This window comes from Triplophysa dalaica, chromosome 15 (genome assembly GCF_015846415.1).
Source record: "Triplophysa dalaica isolate WHDGS20190420 chromosome 15, ASM1584641v1, whole genome shotgun sequence".
Classification (NCBI taxonomy): Eukaryota; Metazoa; Chordata; class Actinopteri; order Cypriniformes; family Nemacheilidae; genus Triplophysa; species Triplophysa dalaica.
The window spans coordinates 19,315,386-19,337,185 of NC_079556.1; the positions used below are offsets into that span (position 1 = coordinate 19,315,386).

General features: G+C 41.0%; 1 protein-coding gene across 1 annotated transcript in view; it reads right to left on the reverse strand.

The window, feature by feature from the left end:
* The window catches only part of ralgapa2 (Ral GTPase activating protein catalytic subunit alpha 2), a 102,055-nt gene that overhangs the window by 15,816 nt on the left and 64,439 nt on the right, over window positions 1-21,800 (reverse strand). The window contains 6 exon segments of the mRNA XM_056767081.1: window positions 11,134-11,261; window positions 11,994-12,152; window positions 16,206-16,361; window positions 16,451-16,574; window positions 18,959-19,030; window positions 20,883-21,684. Coding sequence (XP_056623059.1) covers window positions 11,134-11,261; window positions 11,994-12,152; window positions 16,206-16,361; window positions 16,451-16,574; window positions 18,959-19,030; window positions 20,883-21,684 — 1,441 coding nt within the window.

Consider the following 21,800-nt stretch of genomic DNA (forward strand, 5'->3'; position numbering starts at 1 on the left):
TGTGTTCATCAGAACAAATAAAAGTATACAGATTTGCAACAACTCGAGGGTGAGTAAATGATGACAGAATTTTCATTTTTGGGTGAAGCTTCCCTTTAAACACTTCATTTGACAAAAGATATTTTGAGAAATGTCTTTTGAGTGGTTTTGAAATTTGGATTTCTGTCACGTGTAACTTTTCAAAACGAAGGACGTTTAGGTGGGGATGGGGAAAAGCAGTAAACACACTTTGGGGTTAGAAACTCTTTCAATCCATCCTCTCTTTTCTTTCTTTTCTTGGGGGGGTTAATTCTTGCCTGCAGGCGTCCCGAGCAGTCAAGCGCACTATTACGAGGCAACAATTAAGCAGGATGTGGAAGGCGGCACCTGGTCCGAGGCATTCAGAGGCTTTCAGGAGCAGCTGACTGTACAGTGTCCTCCACACCAGGTGGTCCTCCTTCAATGACATTAGCTAGTGACTCCAGGGTTAATAAAGGGCCCGAACTGGCCCAGTGTGCTCGCACAAATCCCATTCACTCGCTACACACACTGGCTTCTTAAATAGGATGACCAAACAACGTGCTTTCCCAAGACCCACAGAAAGAGAGCTGAAAACACAGCAGACACATTGAGAACGTTACTTGGGATGGCATTTGAAAGCAAGGCTTTCTTCTCTGGATACGTCACTTGAGGAGCCGTAATGTTTGCCACATAAATGTTGCGCTTTCTTGACCGATATATATTGAAAAACTACTTCTTGAACAGTGTTACCTTGAAACTACAGACTGTGTCTGTATCTGGATCCTGTTTATTAATTTTTGTTTGATCCACAGAAACTCCTGCTCACACATTAGGTTTCAATGTGTTCTCTTTCAGTTGTACACTGTCATATCATTTGTAGTAATAGCAACAAAAAACAAAGTTGGAGTTAGTAGCAAAACTAGAGTTAGTTTTATGGGAAACAAAGGTCTGAGAACACAAGTTAAATAGCTTACCTATTATTTCTGGAACAAGCACGATTTGAGCAAGTTCTAATGAGCATCTTAGGTAAACATGGAAAAAGTAATTAAATAACAGTATAGTTTTGTGAAAAGAATTTAAAAATCACGTATCACAGGCAGTTTCTGCCAATCTTTACTGCCTATACAGTAATATTGTATATTTCGTATCTTCAAAGATTGTTTAGATCGATCAAATGTATAAAAGAGAGATACAGCTGTACGATTATTTCAGGAAAAACACGAGCTTCTAGAGGTGTTACTAGTGGGGAGAGTGAAATAGAACTAGAGCACGAGCAAGCAACACATCATCACATTAATCCCTTCGTGTTTTGTACATTATGCTAGTACACGTCGATTGCCAACAAAACACGGACCTATGACTTACAGCGTGCGGTTCATGTCCGGTATCATTTAGCACTGTGACTGCGCCATCTATCAGTTTCAAATGATCCCCAAATCCAGCCTTATATCCACCGTTTATATAACATCCATCACTGAAATGCTGTGAACAAACAGACACACCTAAACTTCACTATCGCAAGATTAACGAGCTGGAGCGCAACCCATCTTGACGCAGCGCAAATGACCTTGATTGTAAGTAGATTTTGCTCGTCGGTTAGCTCGTGGGCAGGGTCTTTTGCCTTCACCTTGCTTTTGGCCAATAAAAGGAATAGGATCCCTTTGACGACAGAGATCCAGAATTAGAAAAAACTTTCGGAAACAAGTTGGAGTGCTGGGGGTGTGTCAAGTACAGTAATACTACGTAATACTTCCAACTCGTTTTTTTAATAAGTTGAACATGTTAAGCATGAGAAGCAAGCGCGTTTAAGAGTGTAAAGTAGTCAGAATGCATGACATAGCATGACAGCTCCGCTTTAACATGACATAAATTTAACAACAACAAACAATTCACTGTGATTTCACACTTTTGGACTGCACTATATGCACAATGTGCATTTAGTTGTCACTAGCTACCCCTAAATTCATTATTTGGAATTTCTTCACAATTAAAATACAAAAATGAAACAAAATAAAATGCATATTCATTTGGATGGATTTACTAAAATTGATGTGCAGCTATATGACATGGATTGTAAACAATGCAGCAGCATTTTGTGTTGAATACAGGGGTTTGACACTGAAACAACTTTACAGTATATGTGCAGCTAGGTTGCCAATCTTCACATATTTACATTTTGTCAGTAAGTATGAAAGCTGAATTAGCAAAGCATTAGCACAACTGTACAGAAAATATTGCAATCCACACAACATAATGGGAGACATGTCACAGGTCAAATATGAAAAAATTGCTGGTGCACTTCTCGCTGGTGCATCTGTGAACTCAAGTGCCTGGTTAATGTCCCCATACTATGACAAAGAAAATATTTTTTGCAAATATACCCTCCAGACATCACCTTTGGCCACTATTGTACATGAACAAGGAAAGCACCAGAGGGTGAGGCAATCTGGACAGAATTGTAATTACATTGTACATTGTATTTTTAAAGAATAATACACAAAACAGCTTACACAGTACTATAGAGGTGAGTTGGGATGTCAAAGTATCAGATTTTCATCATCATAACAGTATTATCATAATATCTACTGAAAAAAAACTGATATTAATCAAATTGATCTTTAATTTCGTTAATTTCGTGTTTTCTATTTGTTCCACCTATAAATTACACTCAAAATATATCTGTAACCATTGTGCATCTTAAAGGCAAAAAAAAGAAATTTGCTAAATGATGTAAGATATCATTAAATGTGTAGAACACGATTATCAATAGTCGTGTTTTTATAGTTATTGTCAATACCGGTATATTGTGACACTGAAGTGGACGAAAAGAATGAGTGTATCTTTGTATCTGGAAGATCAAGACTAAATACGGGTTGAAAGGGGGTCTAGGGACACTTTCTGGTCCTTCTCACATCAGAGCTTTGTGCAGTAAGCATGAATAAGACTAATATACATGACAACAGATATAGCTTTGTAGTGGTTCTTCTATAGTAATTAAAGAGCTGTCTGAACGGTTTGAAACCAAGATGTGTAAATCACAAAAAAAGGCTAAGTGCTTTAACACGCTGGATGTCTGGAAATGAAAAGAAGGACCCAAAATAAAAGCATCACGATTGACTGATGTGCAATGAAGTTCTGAAGAATGGCATTGCATTACAATGAACATTTAATCGAAAAATTGCATGTTTTGTCGAGATGACGCATCGCTGTGCATTTACGGAACGCAGTCATCCAGCGTGTAACATAAGGGGAGCTTAGCAATACACCAAACAAACTGCACTCTTGCACTTCAGCACCTAAAGAACCTCCATTTCCACATCAAAGCCCCGACAGAAAAAAGCACGAGGCACACTTTAATGTCGCGATGCGTATTATTTCGTTGTTGTTGTTTTGTTTATCTCGCCTATCCTCTTCGGACAGACTCGGTTTTGTGCGAACATGCAAATGGAGAAACACAAGGACATCCTTTAGCTCGGAACAATCGCGGGCAGCTCGTGGAGACGACGTCTGTTCCCTTTGAACTGTTTAAAGTGGTATTAATGTCCAACTTATAAATAATCAACTAATTCCCTCTTTAAAGATATCCGCCAGGAAGCAGGGCGCGCTAGTCTTTAAAGAATCGACCGTTCTGACCCGAACCTGCAGTAAAACAACCTCGTGAAGCTCTGCGGGCATTTTTTATGTTACAAAAGAATGATTTCCAACATAAAAGAGCTGTTAGGGGTTATTCGCAACAATGTCTGTGAGCAGCATCTGTGGCATGCTCTAGATGACCGAATCTATGTAACTTGATATGTAATATCGAAAACATTTTTGGGATTGGAATGCTTTTCGTGATAATGAAACATGTAGCTAGTGCTATTCAAAAGCAAAGCTCATCCCAAAATAAAAATTCGGTCTTGAATGACTCACCGGAACTTAAAAGAAGATATTTTGAGGAATGTCACAGTTGTTTTGCGTGCTTTAGTGTTTTGCAGAGAAAGGGACACGAGAGTGAGTCAATGATGTAAGTTTTTTTATTAAATTAGCATCAAAGTTACTTTTGTTTAAAAAAAGAACGAAAAACCACACATATTACAGGAAGAAGAATATAGTTGCGGGTTATATGGCGGCTGACATTTGAGTGACATTTAGGAAAGAATCGGAGACGTGCGGTATATGAAGGGATAAAAAGGGACGGCGGTCTTCATTCAGGCCGAGAGAGACAAAACTGAGGAGGAGATTGAATGCTAATCAGGGCACTGCTGATACTCTCCGATTGAAGACTCTTTCTCACCATTGGAGGATTTCAATATCACAAGAGCCCTAGAGGCCGTATTCTTATCAGCGGCGGCCGTGGACAAAAAAAGCCAAATGAGATACAGCGTTTAATGAGGGCCCGTCCAGAACAACCATGACGATTAGTGAGAGGGAAATCAGGCGTGCATGAAGACCCAAACACAAAGGCACGTAGGCCCTCAAACGCGCACATATATGCTGGCACGCACTCGCGCGCAAACAAACACGAGCCTTGAGACGAGGGAGCGCTCCAAAGAAATCTTTTGAGAGACGCTATTGCGCGAAGAATACCTCCGCTGCTGTAGGCAATTGAATTCTAATGAGCGAAAAACAAAACACAAACAAAACAAAGCCATGGCGCTCTGGATACGCGCCGTCTCTCGTACGTTCAGATGCTCTCGCACTTAAGTGGCGAAGCTTGCCAGAATTGCTCATTATCACTCCCTTTACAAGACTATAGACAAAGAGCGCCCGAGACAAAAGCCACACGCAGCTCATCAATGCGAACGCACTCATTGTGAAAGAGAGCGCGGAGAGGCGTCCATTCGGATAACCTGAGAGGGCTAACAGCTTTCTCCTGGAGTTGGCAGGCCGAGGAGGGAGGAGAAGAAAGTTCATTAATTAAACAGGGCTTGGGCGGACAGATGGAAGCGCTAGCTGGATGCTAATTACTCTGAGAAGACGAGCAGGTTTAACACTCGTCCGCCCCTCCTCCGCCATCAATCACAATTAGCGCGCCGTTCCAAACGTCCGTCCTGCCCAGCGGATCGACAACAGCATAAGCAAGAAACAACAACAAACTACAATCGGCTGACCGCTTCACGTCCAATTATGGAAAACCAAAGCATCATTTATTTTGTCTTGGATAACGTTGATTAGGGGCAACTGCTCTGCAACAGGTTATTCACATTGGCGTGGCATGTAAACGTGCACTAGCATGCTACTTTTTAAGCACCAAGAATCATCAGTGCTGGAGGTCAGGTCAACCTCGTCAAACATTTCCTGAAAAACCTGCTCATGTGTCTATCACGGTCGCCTCATATCCAGAAACAAAGTAAACAACAACAAAACAACACCGAGTGCAAAAAAAAAATGGGTGGGCAGGTGCCAACAGGAGCCGCTCTCACGCTTACGAGGCGCTTTAGTACCGTCACTCCTGAGGGAGCAGTAATAAAGGAGCAAGCTCTGAGTAACTCTACCTCTCTTTCTCTCACACACACACACACACTCGCCGGGGATCCCACCCTGAGCTGGCAATGGCCCCTCCATTCACAATAGTGGCAGAACATAGACAGATGTCAAGCATGAATGCCGAATGGAGTGCCGGGGAATTCTTTCTTTTGTGGGAGGAGTTTCAAATTTAAATGTACACTGTCAAATTCAAACTCAATGAGAACACAAAATGTCCTGATGACAAATACGCCGCTGTTGTGCCTTCAAGAACCTTTTTATTTTTTTAATTCACCCAATTACTCTTTATTACCTCATCCTCTTTAAAACTCATTACCAGAGATATATTGATATTAAATGAGGTAAAACAGTGGGGTAATTCCTAGATTTGAAGAAAATGCTATGCAACAATTTCAAGGGGACTAGCAGGACGCAGGGGTTTATTGTCATTCTCTATTTATGTTGATTTAAATCATAGGAAATGTTGAGCAAAAAATTATTTGAGAAATAAAAAATGTTGACCTTGCAATGAAGGGAATAAAGTGTAAATATAGGCACTACAATTATTAACAGAAAAAAACATGAAATAAATGTGTAACTGAAATAAATATAAATAGGAATAATAGTTTAATTTGAGCTACTTTGACATATTTTTTATTATTCATATTAGTACTAATTAAAAAATTAACACATTTTAGCGAAAAATAAATAAAAAATACTACAACGAAAAGGAGAATAACTTTTTTCGCGTGTGCTTAAATGTTGTGAATATTCATGTTGCTTTGCAGTTGCTTTTGCATTCTGGATTGTTGCTTGGGTTTTCAGGGTGGTTGCAAACGGACTCATGTCAAAAAGTCCACCTCAAGTGTCTATGATATTTAGTCTGATAATCAATAAAAGCAAAACCACCTCTTGTGGTCATAAAATACAACTTTCCTGTAGCTCAATGGTAAGAGCATTGCGTTGACAACGTAAGGTTGTGGGTTCGATCACAGGGGATTGCAAATACCTATGTAAATTGTATACGATAAAGCAATGTAAGTAGCTTTGGATAAAAGCATCTGCCAAATGCCTTAATATAAATGTAAAATCTGAGGTACACAAACAATGTGGAACTATAGTTGAATTCATATTTCTTTAATTCTTATGTAGGAGCATTAGTAATGTTGTCTAAGCAAACAAAAGTAACAAAGAAACTGTGAGTATTTTGCTTCACATTGATACACATGAAGAAGTTTGACCCGGTAGCATGCTGTACTCCTATCGAATTAGACCTGACTCGATGACTCGCGAGTCTTCCTGCTCCACACGGAAATTTGATTAAAAAAGCTATTGAGGATTCCAAGCATGATTATAATGCGCAGAAAAGAAAGCCCAGGCCGAGTCCAGATAAACATGAAGTACACGCACCTATTACATCTGCCACCTGTTTTGTGCCAGCTCTTTTAACTCTGTCACTGAGTTGTTTACTGACCTGTGCTTAAGTTCTGGCTTTACCATAAGAGAGAGTCCCCTACGGGCATGAATGCATGTGTGTGTGACTATTCATTGTTCCAGGCATCAGGAGCAGCAGGAGGGGTAGAGAGAGAGAGAATGAAGACTAATGCTATGAGTCATTTGGTGCTGGAGAGAGAGAGAGAGGGTGGGTAGGTGGGGGGGTGAGAGAGGGAGAATACTTGAGTATTTCATATAAAGAGGCAGCAGTGAGACGCCATATGCCATATGGGCAAAACTGACTTTCCACTCATGGCTGTGCTTGACAAGCCTGTGGATGGCAGCCCCCCCCACTCCAGCGTGTGTGTGTGTGTGTGTGAAGAACAACAACAGTGTTAGGCTATGTTCAGAATGGCATATTATTTAAACAGTATCTTAAAAGTACTTCATAATTCAGACATCAGTATTCTACACTGATCTCATTCCATTGAACATGAAGTCTTCAATAAATAAACATCAATCCGATTTAAACCCAATTTATATCTTAAGTGTATTCAAGAATGTTCACACCAAAACAACAAATATAAAGGTAATTCGATTTTAGATTTAGATTACTTAACATTTGTATTTTTTGTTACACCAGTATATACAAAACAACTTGTAGTGAAATGTAAATCTGTTAAGATTTATCTTCAGTGAAAAGATTTGTATTATTTTTACTGCATACTTCTATTACATTTTCATTCAAATGTATTAAAATAATTACAAAAAAGTATAATTGTAAAATTAAAAACAAAAAATGTGTTGTTATTACATATACAACACAACAGAAATTTAGGTGGTGACATTATTTCACATTTACATTCAAAAAGGATTTTGATTGGCTGTCAATTTTTTTAAGGCATCACCTTAAAAAAAAGTGCCCCGAAAGAGACAGCGATTATATTGTTGATGTTTTTTTATTTTATCCTAGGTGTAAATAGTCACGAGAGTAAAATCACTGCTTATATAACTTTTGGTTTGTCCGCTGCGCTGGAAATAGAAGTGCATTGCATTGTGGGATGCAATATTCATCGCAGGGTGGTCTGTTGCATATTATGGCGAATCCAGCTGGTCATCCGGAGAATTGAAAAGATTAGGATTCATCCAAAACATTGCTGCAACATTAGGAGCACTATTCTAAACATAGCCACAGACTGTGTGCATGTTTGTGTGCAGGTGTGGAACCGATGCCGAGAGGGGAAAAAGAATGGGCGCGTGTGAGTGGGTTGGCGTAACTCGGTGATCAAAACGCGCCGGACTTTGTCGGGTCCTCCAACAACAGCTGGTGAGTTGGGTAGAACAGGAAAGCAAGCATGGGGAGCGAGACAAAACCACGTGGGGAAAAAGAACAGCATGCTGGAATGAAAATGGGATTAGAGGCTCTGAAGTCATCTCCATTCATCTCTAAGATGCTCTGCAGGGCCAGAGACATTCTCCAGGGCCGAAAATAAATGCGAATGCTTGGCCGTCGCTATCAGGCCCTATGGGAACATACTGTAATCATTTCATCACTCATCTGTAAAATAACACACTATCCATAACTACATCCATAATTCTCTGACCTGAACGGCTTGCATTCGAATTGTGCTTTACATGGGACCACGCCCCAACCTACCCTTAAACATCCTCCTGCGGTCACAGGTGCTAAAAGCACAGTCTTGCATGACTGACGGCAGGCAGGAACAGATTACGGCTATTGATTTGTGCCCAGAGATGGATGCGAGCCAGGAGGAGAGAGCGGGGAAGGAAGCAGGCTAACTCCATCGATTCTCGGTCAGCGGGGGAGGCAGCAAAAGATACTGAAGGTCAGTGAATCTCTGCCTCACGTATTAAAGGCCACCGGCCTGCCATTAGAAAGCCCTCACGGGCTGAAGCGTCTCTCTTGATATTGCCTCTCGCAGAGGCGGAGAGAGGGGCTGCCAAAAACACATTGACTTTAGGCCAAGAAGAGGTGTTGACTGTTGCCGGTGAAATCCCACCACTCCCTACTTGAGGGCATATTTTTGGCTGCAAATCAACATTAGGCTCATAGTGTTAGTGATGGGAGCTTTTAACTACCCACCACATGTGTCTGGTCGTGAACAATATGGATTGAGAGTTATTCGGTGTGAACCGGAGGTCAGAAGGACCCCTTTGGTCACTGTCAAGGTCAAGAGAAGCCCACGCCTAACAACTGCCACCAAAAATAGAAAATATTGCTCCTGGAGTTTGAGAACATAGTTGGTCAGGCAATAAACACAGCGGGGAGTTGAGCAGATGAGGCTGTTAACATTCATTAACTCACTGACAAACACAGTCGTGTGCGCCGACTCTTCATTTTCAAAACAATTATGCAAATTAGGTCAACAACTGAAATTCGCTGGTCGCGGACAATTAAAACCAGGGGGACTCTTGTATCAGACTAATCTTAATTCTTTTGTAATACCCTGTTTCGAAAAACTTGGCCTGCATCAAACTCCAGCTCATGAATCAATAATCTTGGATCCTTATTTCACCTTCGGCACGATGTGAATGGTATCAGCGGGAGATGGGACTGTCCATTCAAACATCTCCGTTAAGCCCTTCGGAAAAACGTAATCCCAGAGCCGTGCGTGACAGAGATCCATACTCACCTGCATACACAGGCGTACGATTGCAGATAATAGAGTGCAGGCGCAGGCCAGCGTAGGGCACAGGGGTGGATTGCGGTGCCCCATGCCAAGCGCTGGTGGTCATTTCACCAAAACCCATCCAATTAGAGCTGAGTGATGGTTCGGACCGCTGGAGTCCCCTCCATCACTGCAGCGGGGCCAGAGAGAGACACCTGCTTTTATCAGCCGGCGCAGGGTGCACGAGGACTCTCTTTGAAGAAATATTCAACTAATTACATTGGAGCACCGAGCACAACAAGCGGGAAGATTGCAGGGACCCCGACCCATTGTGAAGCAGAAAACTCCAGCCAAGATTTCATCTCGGCACAAAAACAGACGCCTTTCAGAACGAGAGGCATGGTCATTGTTCTGACCGAGAGCAGAGGGAGGAATGGAGTGGAAGAGGCTATGTTCATACCGCAGTTAATGTTAGAATTTTTTTTCCCTTTACATGTGATGCAGACCTGCCTTTGGATGACAATGTGAACTGGAAAAAGCTAATTCTGGGCTGCAAAAATGAACTTCTTCGTATTTCTAAAACTTAGATTCTAAAACGTAATAAACATGCAAAATCTGTAATTCGTTTTTCTAGTTATTATAATATTTATCAAAAATATGATCAAATTTAATTCAATTTGATAAAATAAATGTATAAATAAAATAATTACGTTAAATAGAATTTTTCTAGCCCAATCAGGCAGCCATTTTTTATTGTTTTTGGCATAAACTTTTTTTAAAACAAGACTAGACGTTTTAGATAATTTTGCTTCTCAGTATAATATATCTCGATTTAAGTAATTGCAGACATTTGTATAACAAAACAAGACAAAGATCGCATTTTTTGTGTCTCCTCTATTGGCATGACATGTTTTTCCGTCTCGTCTGGGTCAGTTTAGGACAACAGTCTGTGAAGCCCCATGTCTTAAGTGGTCCAAGTTAAAAAGGTCATGTTAAGAACCTCAAAACAACTAAAGAAGGATTTTACCAGAAACGTCGCAGAAGAGATGTAATGGAAAGACCAACAGTGAGTGAGTGAGCGGGAATGCACTATTGTGCCGATACGTACAAGTAGTGACTCTAGAGCAGATGTTCATACGACAGACAGATAAAAGGCAGTGGTATAGAGGCAGCAGTAAAATGCAGATCAATTATTCATAGGGACAGATCAAGTTATTGCAGGAAGCTGTGAAAACGAAATATACTTAATGGCAGTTCACAACCTATTCACAGGAGACCCAATAATGATCAGTGACGTCATATTGTTCCATGAATGAAAACACTTGGTAAAAATGTAAGGAATGATGTCTGTTCCACTGCACGCTGGAGGTGTTATACGGGCCTATTGCATGACTAAATACTGATTACAAAATAATATAACGTCTTTTCTAGTGCTGCTACTTTGCCCTACTTGGATTCTTTTTGTGGATTGGTCTGACTGTCTATATCTTGTAAAGGCATGGTATTTCTTTATGTCAGGTGTTATGCGTTGATGCTGTCGATATACTCCAGTTCCATATTAATGCAAAACATACCGATAATAGCATGTGAGGATCTCGCAGTCTTTAAAAGTAAAGGATACAAACTCTGGTAGAGTGGCAATCGAGACTTCACAGCCCTGCTGGCGTTGATGCATGTGGCCCGCACCAGACTTGGCAGCAAAGTTCCCGTCACTATCGCTCCGTCAAACAGAGGCCCGAAGAACGGCACCTGATGGATGGGAAACAGAAGAGAGGACACGGTGAGACAAGCGAAACGGAATCGTTTTTCGACTTTCATATCTAAACCCAAGACCCAAGAAGTCTAATCCCAACGCCGTGCGCAAAAAGCAGAAAGAAATAAATGTGTAAAATAGCTTGAAGCAGGACAAACGAATCCAGTCGATAGATAATGCAGCACTTCCATTTGTGGAGGCTTGTGTTTATCGAGTGGATGAAATAAGAGTTATTTGAGCGTAGAAGCAGATCACGGCGGCACAGCCGAGGGAATCTCACTAATTGCGGCTGGTGACAGAGAGCATGAAACGTACATCGGACGCCCGTCTGATTATCGCGGGCCCGCTCGGCACAAAGCAGCAGAGTTCTGTGGCGGTGACGTGTTTACGAGAAATTACAAATGATGCGAGTTGGGTTTCTCTGGGGATCTAGTGGCAGATGCAGGAGGAGGAAGATGAAAGGCAGCTTGACCGCGATGAGAGCGGCGTGCCGACGGTGCAGTAATGGACTTTGAGCATTAGTGCTCTCAGAAACGAGACAGGAAGAGAAACTATCCCCTCCAGCCACAATCCACATCTCCTCCAATCAGAGAAACATCACACATCCTGATCTTAAGACGCCTCTGGAGAGGCATTTCACGTAAGACGTGAAAATCGGGTGAATTACAGCGGATTGTTGCGGTATATAATGTAACGTAATGTCATTATGATCACGTTAAGGGACATACCTGCGGTTTCTTCATGATCTGAATGAAGAACATGTGGTTTTTCATCGGGTAGATGATGATCAGGACGTCTCCGAAGTCGGTGGGGATGATTCCTCGCCTGTAGTCCCGCGTGTGCTCCGACCACACAATGTGCACTTCGTCGTTTCCCAAGTGACGAAGCTATGGCAAAACGCATCAATAAATCTTACGCTCAACCCATAAAACCTTGCGGACATTAAACATTCATTTCATCGCAGAAAAACAATTGCAGAAATACATTTGTGGAGTGCATACATGTTGAGTAAACAGAAAAAAGCCTGAAAAATAGAACACAAATGTTTACAGCAATCAAAAAATCGCCTGCACACATACTGTATATTTACATGCAGAGGGGTGTTTTTTTAATAGTGAGCAATAATTCCAGAAAAAAAGGGCAAAGGCAAAACATCTATTTTAGTCTGTAACAACTCCTGAAATTATTTTGGGAATTTTCAATCTTCAATGAAATGAGCTGGAGAGATTGGGCTCATTATGTTTCAGTCATTTAAACAAATTGATTTTACCTAGAAAATTGCTTAGATTTTCATTTTACATACAAATACACATATAGGAAAAGCATTTTTGCAAGCTCATTTTGCTAAGACCCTTCCAACTCGAAACGCAGGAGCTCCGAGAGTCTATTTAATTTGTAAAGCAAATGTTAAACCACCAGTAATGTGTTCAGATCATTTATTTCACATTGCTTGTAAGGAAATGTTCATAATAGGTGCAGAGATACGTAGTGTACCAGCATCCCCAAAACCTGTTTTATCTGTCAAGTTCATGCAAGAGAGATATTGTCTGTATTACACCAGTTTAGAGTCGGGCCGTATACTGGGCTAAACATTTGTAAACCAGTATACATTTCAAGCATCATTTCGAAGTTATGATTCTACTATAGTTGCAAGAAAATTTTAAATAACTCACAAAACATGGTCTAATCTAAAAAATGGACATTCTAATGTGAAATGTTTTAAAGCATCTTTGAATTTAACTTTGATGGCAAGAGTTCAGGCTCTCTTGGTGTGTAGTGCCTTTCCACTCCTGTTGAGATGTGCTGCAACGTAGTTTTTACAAAGATGTGGTATTAACACCACTTGTTCATTATTCATGTGCACCTGCACAACCCACATCTTCAGTCTCGTCTTATTAATTGAAACACCTGACTCTTATTATTTCTGGATGAGTTGTTCACACTTTTCAGTCTGTACTGTGCACGACTGTGTTTAATACATAACTGTACGTTATGCGTTATTAATCAGATTACGTTTCTCTATAATTGTGAGTTGCGTTTCTATAATTGACAGTAATCATGCAGAATTCAGAGGGTTTATGCAGGTAAACTCAATGTTTTCTTGCAACTGTATCTAGAGAGCAGAATGGCTGATTTTCTATATGGATGCTATTGAATTATACATAAGCTGTAGATATATAACTGATAAATTACATTTTACATTATTTACTCAAATAAACTTTGAGTTTGAGAAAATGTGTAAAAAATGAAACGTTCAATATTCATTGAAAAGGACTGATGCGTGGTGTGGCACTGTTATCTCTAAACATTTATTGGCCTGGTCAATATAGTGGCGTTTCGTCAAAATTGATCAGACTAATTGTTACTATTGCGGTTGTGGATAAAAACAGGCAAACCAGTCACTTTAAAGAGTACATAACATGAGATTATGAAAATTACATTTCATGCGGTGTGTAATGTTGCCGTGTTTGAAAGTAAGCAGTCTATCAAGTTGTAAATCCGAAGGAGAATGAACAACAAAGTTATTGGCTTGGAGTAAAGGGAGTCGACTCTGAATCACGCAAACGAGTCGTCCCTATCCCGATTCGTGAAGCGCTGCAGAATTACGTCACTACATTTAGTCCCCACCTACGTTTTGCTAGGACTGCCTGCGAAAACTTCACTCTTCTCCCCAAAACACTGTAGCTCGTGAGCCTCATTCGCATTAGACCAATCACAGCAGACTAGACCATCTAACCAATGTTGTAGTGGAAAGCAGAGGATTAAACAGATGAATGTGGGAACGAATCATCTGAGATTCAGTCAAGAAGTAAGGTGAGAATAACTGCATATTATTACGAAATAATAGTGTTTTACTTCTATGTAAATAAACTTGTTTTTGGACACTCCATAAATCCCTAGTTATGCTATATAACTATATGATAGGCCCGACTAACATGGCATTTTAAAGGGTCTTGTTTATAAACCACCAGTCATTTAAAAGCACATCACAGATGTATATTATTATGATATCCCGATCCTATGACCTGATTTAAATTTTTTGCTTATATCATCCACATCCACCGTGTGTCGTACACCGTAAACGTGATCATGTTAACACACTGTACATTTGTTTCCTTGCGGGATCATGTATGTCCAAAATCTATAAAACTGCACCGACCACAAAGACTTCACCGTAAACAAATGACAACAATAAAGTGGACTTACTAAAATGGTAAGAATCAAAGTGACCTGTTTTGAATTTTGGAAACAATGTGGTCGCGATGGCACGACCTCCAGCGAACTCCTCTCAATGGGTTGTTAAACATCTGCCGGTGCACCGAAGCCTAATGAGCCATTACCAAAACATGTCCTCTTCACCAAAAAATGCAATTACCACATTTCCCCATAAGCCCTTAATTATGCTAATAGGCTAAATTAAACAAATCCACAACAAGCTGATTGGGCCGGCGCATACCGAGCCATTTGGAGAGACGGCAGAAGAATCGGTGGTATGTAAACAGGTTGGGCGGAGACATGAGATGCGTGACATACTGTACGTGAGCACCAAATCTCAATGAAAGGGAGCAGGTGTCAAAGAACGCAGACTTTGAAGAAAGCCTTCTATTTGACTTCATTTAAGAATAGATAGCCGTGCCTGCCCGTTCCGAACTGGCCATTAGCATTTTTGAGTTGCGACAGCGGCTGTCAGGGTGTTGCTTTGTGGTTGCTAAGGGTTCTTGAGTGGTTTTAGGTGATGCTTACATTATCAAATACCACTTATAAGAGAATATATCAGCTCATACGTTGCCTGGAGCACAACATATACGTTGTCTATTAACACTGAACAGAACAGAAGAGATGCCCTGAGGCTCAAATGCTGCCTTGTACAAACAGCAGCGTCCATCGCTCTGCAACAAAGAACCGTGTGTGCGTGTGTGTGTGATGACCGGCTGCCTCCTGACACTACGGCCTCGAATGGCAACACCCTCCCAGTAACTGCATTACCGGGCAAGCCAGCTGCTCGGCTCCCTTCTGCCCCCCAGCACTCAATTGGATTCAGAAATTCTTTCTCTGTGTTTTTCATGGTGTTGCCCCTCCTTTCTGTCCCTGTCTATGAAAGTTGCGTTTGTAAATTAGAGGAGTTACTTCCTGCCTGTAGCAGATAAAACAGCCCTACCCCCGCCCGACGGTCACCCTCTCTCGCTCCTAGAGTAATTACGGAGCCAAAATGAATGGAGCGCAGCTCTCGGCACACGAATCGGAGTGCGGCTGAGACGGGCTAATATGAGCTCTGACAGAGTCCGGGTGGAGACGGGAGCCTGATTAATTTTTCTTCTCCGCAGGCCACATGATCGGATCGAGCGTTTGAGCTACGCGGGTTTCCACCGGCTCATTTCGCCAGTGCCAACCTGCTAACGCACGTCAATCGCTATCCTGCCGACACGGGCGGAATTCGATAGCAGGGCCCTGCTGGTATCCGGCAGGCCTTTGGCCCTTGCGGTGTGAGTTAATGTGCTGATCGGGGCCCCGGTCACAGTGCGCGCGAGAGCCCGGAGAGCCAGAGCTGTTACTAAATCTGAACACGCTCGGATCCCTCGCTGACAACATGGTGTCTGAGCTCGCAGCGGTCTGACAGAGACATGCAATCGGTGGAACATCTCTGGAATCACGCTTCAAACACGTGTCACTCGCTTGCTGCTGTGCTTGAGTGACACGCCAGCCATAAAACACAGTAAAGGCGAAACTAAACTGTTTAAAACATGATCAGGGTCTGAGTCGGGTGGATGATATAAACCCAAATAAGATATTCATATTTTTACAGAAAAAAGTCATTTCCACTCTTTTTTAACTACAGAACTATATTGCCCACGACTTATTGAAATAGTTTAATACACATGAACATGTCTAAGGCAATGGATACAATGTGTGTGTAACGATTTGTGATATTTTGAATGTACCTTTTTAGTGATGGAATCATCTGAGTCGGAAGGCATGCGAGTCGACACGTGGAAGATGACCTCCACGTTGGAGGTAGCGTAATACGGCGCTGTGTTTCCCGTGCTGCCGTTCCTCTGTAAACCTCCCATGAACCCACAGTGAGTGGCCAGATCCACCTGAGAGAGAAACAGAGAGAGATTAACGATCACAGATGAAGACTGCTGAAGTTGGTTTCATTTAATGTGTTCAATTATGTGAGCATCACCTCCCATCCGAGTCCAGAAACAAAGTCTTCATAAGCCTGAGTGCCTTCAGTGTTGGACAGAATGGAGTATTTTTCTTCTTGGCCTTCTCCAATGTAGAAGACGGCAATCTTATGGGTCTCTCGACTGAAATAAACAAAATAAACCAAAGTCGTTTGGATGAAAATTGATAACTAACGTTTATTAAGGCTGCAAACTGTCTTGGTTAAAAAAAAACTAAATTTGGTTCTTGAGGAAATACAGAAAACATTTGTGTTTAAAACGGTCCCCTTACCACAATTGTAAGTTTATAAGGATTTATAAGTTCGGGAAAGTTTATGTTATTCGTTTTCAGAACCTGTTAAAATAAGTGTAAATTAATCTGCAATTTAATGTTTCAAACAGAGATGGCGATAGAGAGGCAAACGTTACAAGATTACAACTTTACATAAGCTTTAAAAAAATGAGTCACAGACATATCTTTTAATATGGGATGGGTATCGTTAAGATTTTATCGATATCAATACTGCTTATTGTTACCTGTACTTATCAACCCTATGCTCTATAATTTGATGCAACAAACACATGATGTGAAAAGATGTTAAGATTCTTTATTACAGCTGAGCTTTAGAACCGTAGATTACAAATGCCTCTGAGCATACAGAAAATGCCACATTACAAAACGTGTGTTCTTAAGCAAACCACTTAAGGCACTTAGCATGTGCATAGGAGCACATCATAATGTAATTCAACATATTTACTTTACATCACTATGGTTATTTGGCTGGTAGAATTTATTTATTTCTTTCTTCTTTTCTGTTTTAGGTCTACACAAATTGAAATACTATTTTCTAAGCAAGGTATATTTTTATAAGTATATATACTATTTTTTATAGTTAAATTCGATTTACTAAAGTAATTAAATATACTCCGCGGCTGAATTATTAAAAACAATAAAGGACTTTTATTTTGACGGGTTGCCGCAAAGGGGTGTTTGTCGGAAGCTTCCTCGTTGTGAAACGCAGACGCTGAAAGCTCCACAAGCGGATTTAGCGCACCCATGCCAGTCTTTTTACTCATAAACACTCAGAACAAGCACAAATACTATTACAAATACATCGCGGAAATCATATGGCCCTAGATATCACACATATGTCGAGCAAACTTCGGCCATTATTCAGGGATGGATAATGACAGGCATCAGGAGCAGCCTCTAATTCGCCATTCGCCACAAGAGATAAAACAACGCAAGTATCGATAACAGTATAGTTATTCATAAAGCTTATCGATACTCGGGTATCGACCCAATTATGTACCGTTCCAGAAAAGTACCGGTTCTCTGTACCCATCCCTACATATGATATAAACTTCTTACATTTTTGTTGGTATTTTTATAAATGCACAAATCACTAAATAATCCTAAAAGAAATTAAAAAAAAAGATAAGAGGGAAATAAGAGTGTTAATTAGTAGGAGTGAGAGGAGTGAGGAGTGATAATAATATCAGATTTAAATTTCCCCCAAACTACAACACTAACAATTTTTCTTACAACACAGCAAAATCAACTCAGAAAAAAAATTAATGAAGAGTCCACATGACCACATGATAATATTACTTGGTTGTGAAAATGTTATAAAGTATTTCCCATTTTAATAGGGACATTAAATGGGCTACGAGAAATAAAGAATATATAAAATAAATATACTTTCAGAAATGTTTTTTAAATTTTGTTCCTAAAACGGACTAAATAGAAAACTTCAATAAATGTGTAGAAGCAATTGTTGGATCAAAAAGGAAGGCAAAAAGAAATGGATGCGTTTCCACCGGCTACTTGTTATACTGGGAATTTTATGTTCATTATTAATTTACATAACAAATCTAGACAGATACGGTCTAGCAAAGAAGCCTACGTGTTCAACCAATCCAGAATTCACGAAGACATGAATTTGAAAAGACAACTGAAGCGTTGTTGCACCGAGTTCCTGTCTAGGAAATAAACAAACCACTGGTATGCGTGAAAACGGGCGAGCGGCGTCTCTCTCCGAGCGGTGTTGCTAGGGAAGCATCATGCCCTTGCAGCGAGACGTTTGGCATGCTCAGTCAGCGGTTGCCATGCGTGGGGCAACTCTGAGCACCGAGGGGAAGTGCGGGCCGGTCCTGGGGGTATTCTTTAATAAGCCTCTGTAATTAGGCACTCTGAGCACCCATTGATCGCTGCTGGCAGAGAAGTGTGGAGCTGTGATCAGCCAGACGTGAGCAGGATTAGGCTGTGAGGAGCAGAGGATCTGAAAGTGGTCTTAAGACATGTCTCTTTAATAGTGCTTTTAAAGGATTTAGCCGCTCTCTGTAGACTGGCATTAGGCTGCGTGATTGAGCTCTCCAAATGCTGGCTCTTATTTGCTAAGATTTGTAGCGTTAAGTGCCGTGAAATCTAAAGGAGGGTTAAAATAATGTTTTCCTGTGGCGTTGTGCGTGATTTTCGGCATGAAACTTTAAGCCACGGATGCTTTCTAAAAAACGAAAAACCTTACCACTGTCTTGAGTCCAAATTCTTCAGCTCTCTCAAGAGCTTGGAGTTCTTCTTTAGAAGATGAAAGCTCTTCCTGTGGAATAAGAAAATGGTGTAGTTAGGAAACCAGACGTTCCACTAGTATGCTTACTTTTAAATGGTAAGAGTAACGTAAAACATTGGTTACACTAAAAAACATCTCAAAGTTCAGTCAGATTTTTACAAAACTAATTAAATTACAGTATTTACATTTACACTGTAGGACGACCGATTAAAAGTTTGGTTTAATAAAAATCCCCCAAAATCGGCCCAATTAATCTGCTTTTTGGGATATTAAATGAATCGAACACAATTTACATATGAACGCGAATGAGGCATATAAACATACACCAACACCACTGTCTCTCCTGCACTTAGCCATCTTTGAATGTTGTGTATGGAAGAGCTCCAGTGAGAGTGCTTCTGTGCTCTGCTATTGGTCAACATATTGGTTAACATCACTACACCGTCACAGCTGTCGTGAGCGACCAGGGAAAATATTAAACATGCTAGTCTTTCTGTTGTGATGTAGTGCGACCTAGCAGGAGCAGTTTTGGTTGTCGTATACTATGGCGAACTATACGAGACGACACAATTGAATCTTGTGAATAGATGCCCAATGTCGTTTACGAATTACTATGATGTCCTACGACTTGCAAATCGGGCTAAAATCGTGTAATCTGGAGAGGCCATAAGTATGTGTTAGAAGTCTGAAATGGGGAGAAAACATTCTGCTTGATAGGTACGTTTTTCGTCATTAAACAAAACTTTTAACTTTTCAGCAAAAGTTTAAATCCTGGCTTGTTAATTCCCGTTGTTTACGCATTATGTCCTTCGGTGGTACTTTCCTGTCAGACTTTCTACTATCCAATAAAACAGGAAAAGGCTCAAAGCTAAGTAAAAACGGAGTTATGAGCAGCAGGCTATGTAATATCAGGGATTTTTTTATTTTTGTTTTCACTAATATTATGACTATTTGACTTATAGCAGTGTCTGATAACAAACATAAACAAAAAGCTTGCCTCAGAACAGTTTGAGAAGGTGCTTAAAAGTTTTTGGCAATGTGTAATTACTATGAATTAGACTGCTATCTTGAACCCTGCAATAAACACTTACTCAATCTTTCTCAATCAAGTGAAAGTGACCTATTTGTCAGATATGTAGTGCACTGATTTGAAGAGACATGTCTACAATAAAAGCTCAATTTAACCAATATTTTCTATCACTTCTTATTACGGCATACAACAGTAGCTTCTTTCAATGTCCAGGACTGAGTTTAAGGGAACCGCACTTGACAATCGGCTAACTGCTGTGTCATTGCCATCCGTACGACATGAAGCATGTGTGTCTACAGTAGTTACTATTTGCTGTCAGTCACTAATGTTGGGCTATCCACTTCTCTTGGGTTACGAAAAAATGGCAGAAAATGGGGCTATTGTGTGGTCTGAGAGCCCAACAAAAGCCCTGTTAAGTGTTCGAGTCACGTGTTAGTAAATACAGTTGTCAATCCCAAATACTGTCTTTATGGTTGTAGTCTGTATGTGTTTTAATAGCTAAAAATAGATAACAGATGTCCGAAAAACTACAAACATCTAGAGTATAGGATAGTGGAATTATTAGCATTCAACTGGTTAGATTTTCATTGTTCTCTGAAACACAAAAGAATGTGTTTTTTAAAACTCTTTCCCTGCCTGAATTTTACATACTTTATCAGCCGCCATTGGCTCATTTACGCTACAATGCTCCCTGCATTTTAATGTTGTATAGTAGGGGGCACTGTTACACATCTTTTGAAAGACTACAGCATCCACTGATACAAAAGCAACAAATACTCTGTTTTAATCATCATTCTGAACCTGACGTAGTCTTTGACCAAACGCATTTCCTCTCTGTCGCCTGCGAATTACCTGCGGTCCCACGAGTTCATGCCGAGGTCATTTAGGAGGAGTCTACAAAGGTAAAAGGGTGATTTGGGTTCCTGGTGCGTGGGCTCTCTCTGACAGGCCGCTCTGATGCTGGAGTCCTCGCTTTGTCTCCTCGCCAGCTCCTCATCCTCCTGCTGAATCTGCGTGAGGATGGCATCCATAATAAGCCCTTCCATCTCAGGGTTCATGCCCATGGGCGGAGACGGCGGCTGGGTGAGTCTCTGCTCGGGCTGCGGCAGGCACTCCGGGCTACTGTTTCCCAAGTCTTCCAGCAGCTGATCCAACACATCCACGCCATCTTCCACCTCCACTTCTGAAGAATGGACGGAGTTCTGTTTGGATGCATCAGCAGGCCGGATGGTCTCGTGACATGACCCCTCTCTGCTGCCAGCCGAATTCGAGGCAGCTCCTTCCAACGTCTGGTAAAGAACGCCACCGTCCCACGAGTACTTTCCAGAGATGTCCCGAACGATGATGCGGACCTCTGAGGAGTAGTCTCTGGGGTTTGAATTAACCGGAGCGGTGCTTGAATTGTCGGAGGGGATCTGCATGTACGAGACTAGCGTGCTGTCATTGAAGACGAAGAGCTGCAGATTGGGGCTCTTGAAGACTTCGGAGGAGAGTTCGGAGGACTCTACGTAAGGGTTGTCGTGGTTCTCATTCACCAGGCTGTTTAGGATGGCAGGGCCTCCGCTCAAAGGATAATGTCCTAAATGATTGACCAGGTGTGTCATTACCATGCGAGCAGTTAGGGGAATCAGCTCCAAGCTTCTTCTTTTCTTTTCTGAAATAAAAGACAATATAAACAATATAATAAATGTAAAGTTTAGCACTTTACATTTGAAAAATGACTTAACCTTAGTTCATCTAAGATGAAGGTGACACTGTTTCTACAGCAGA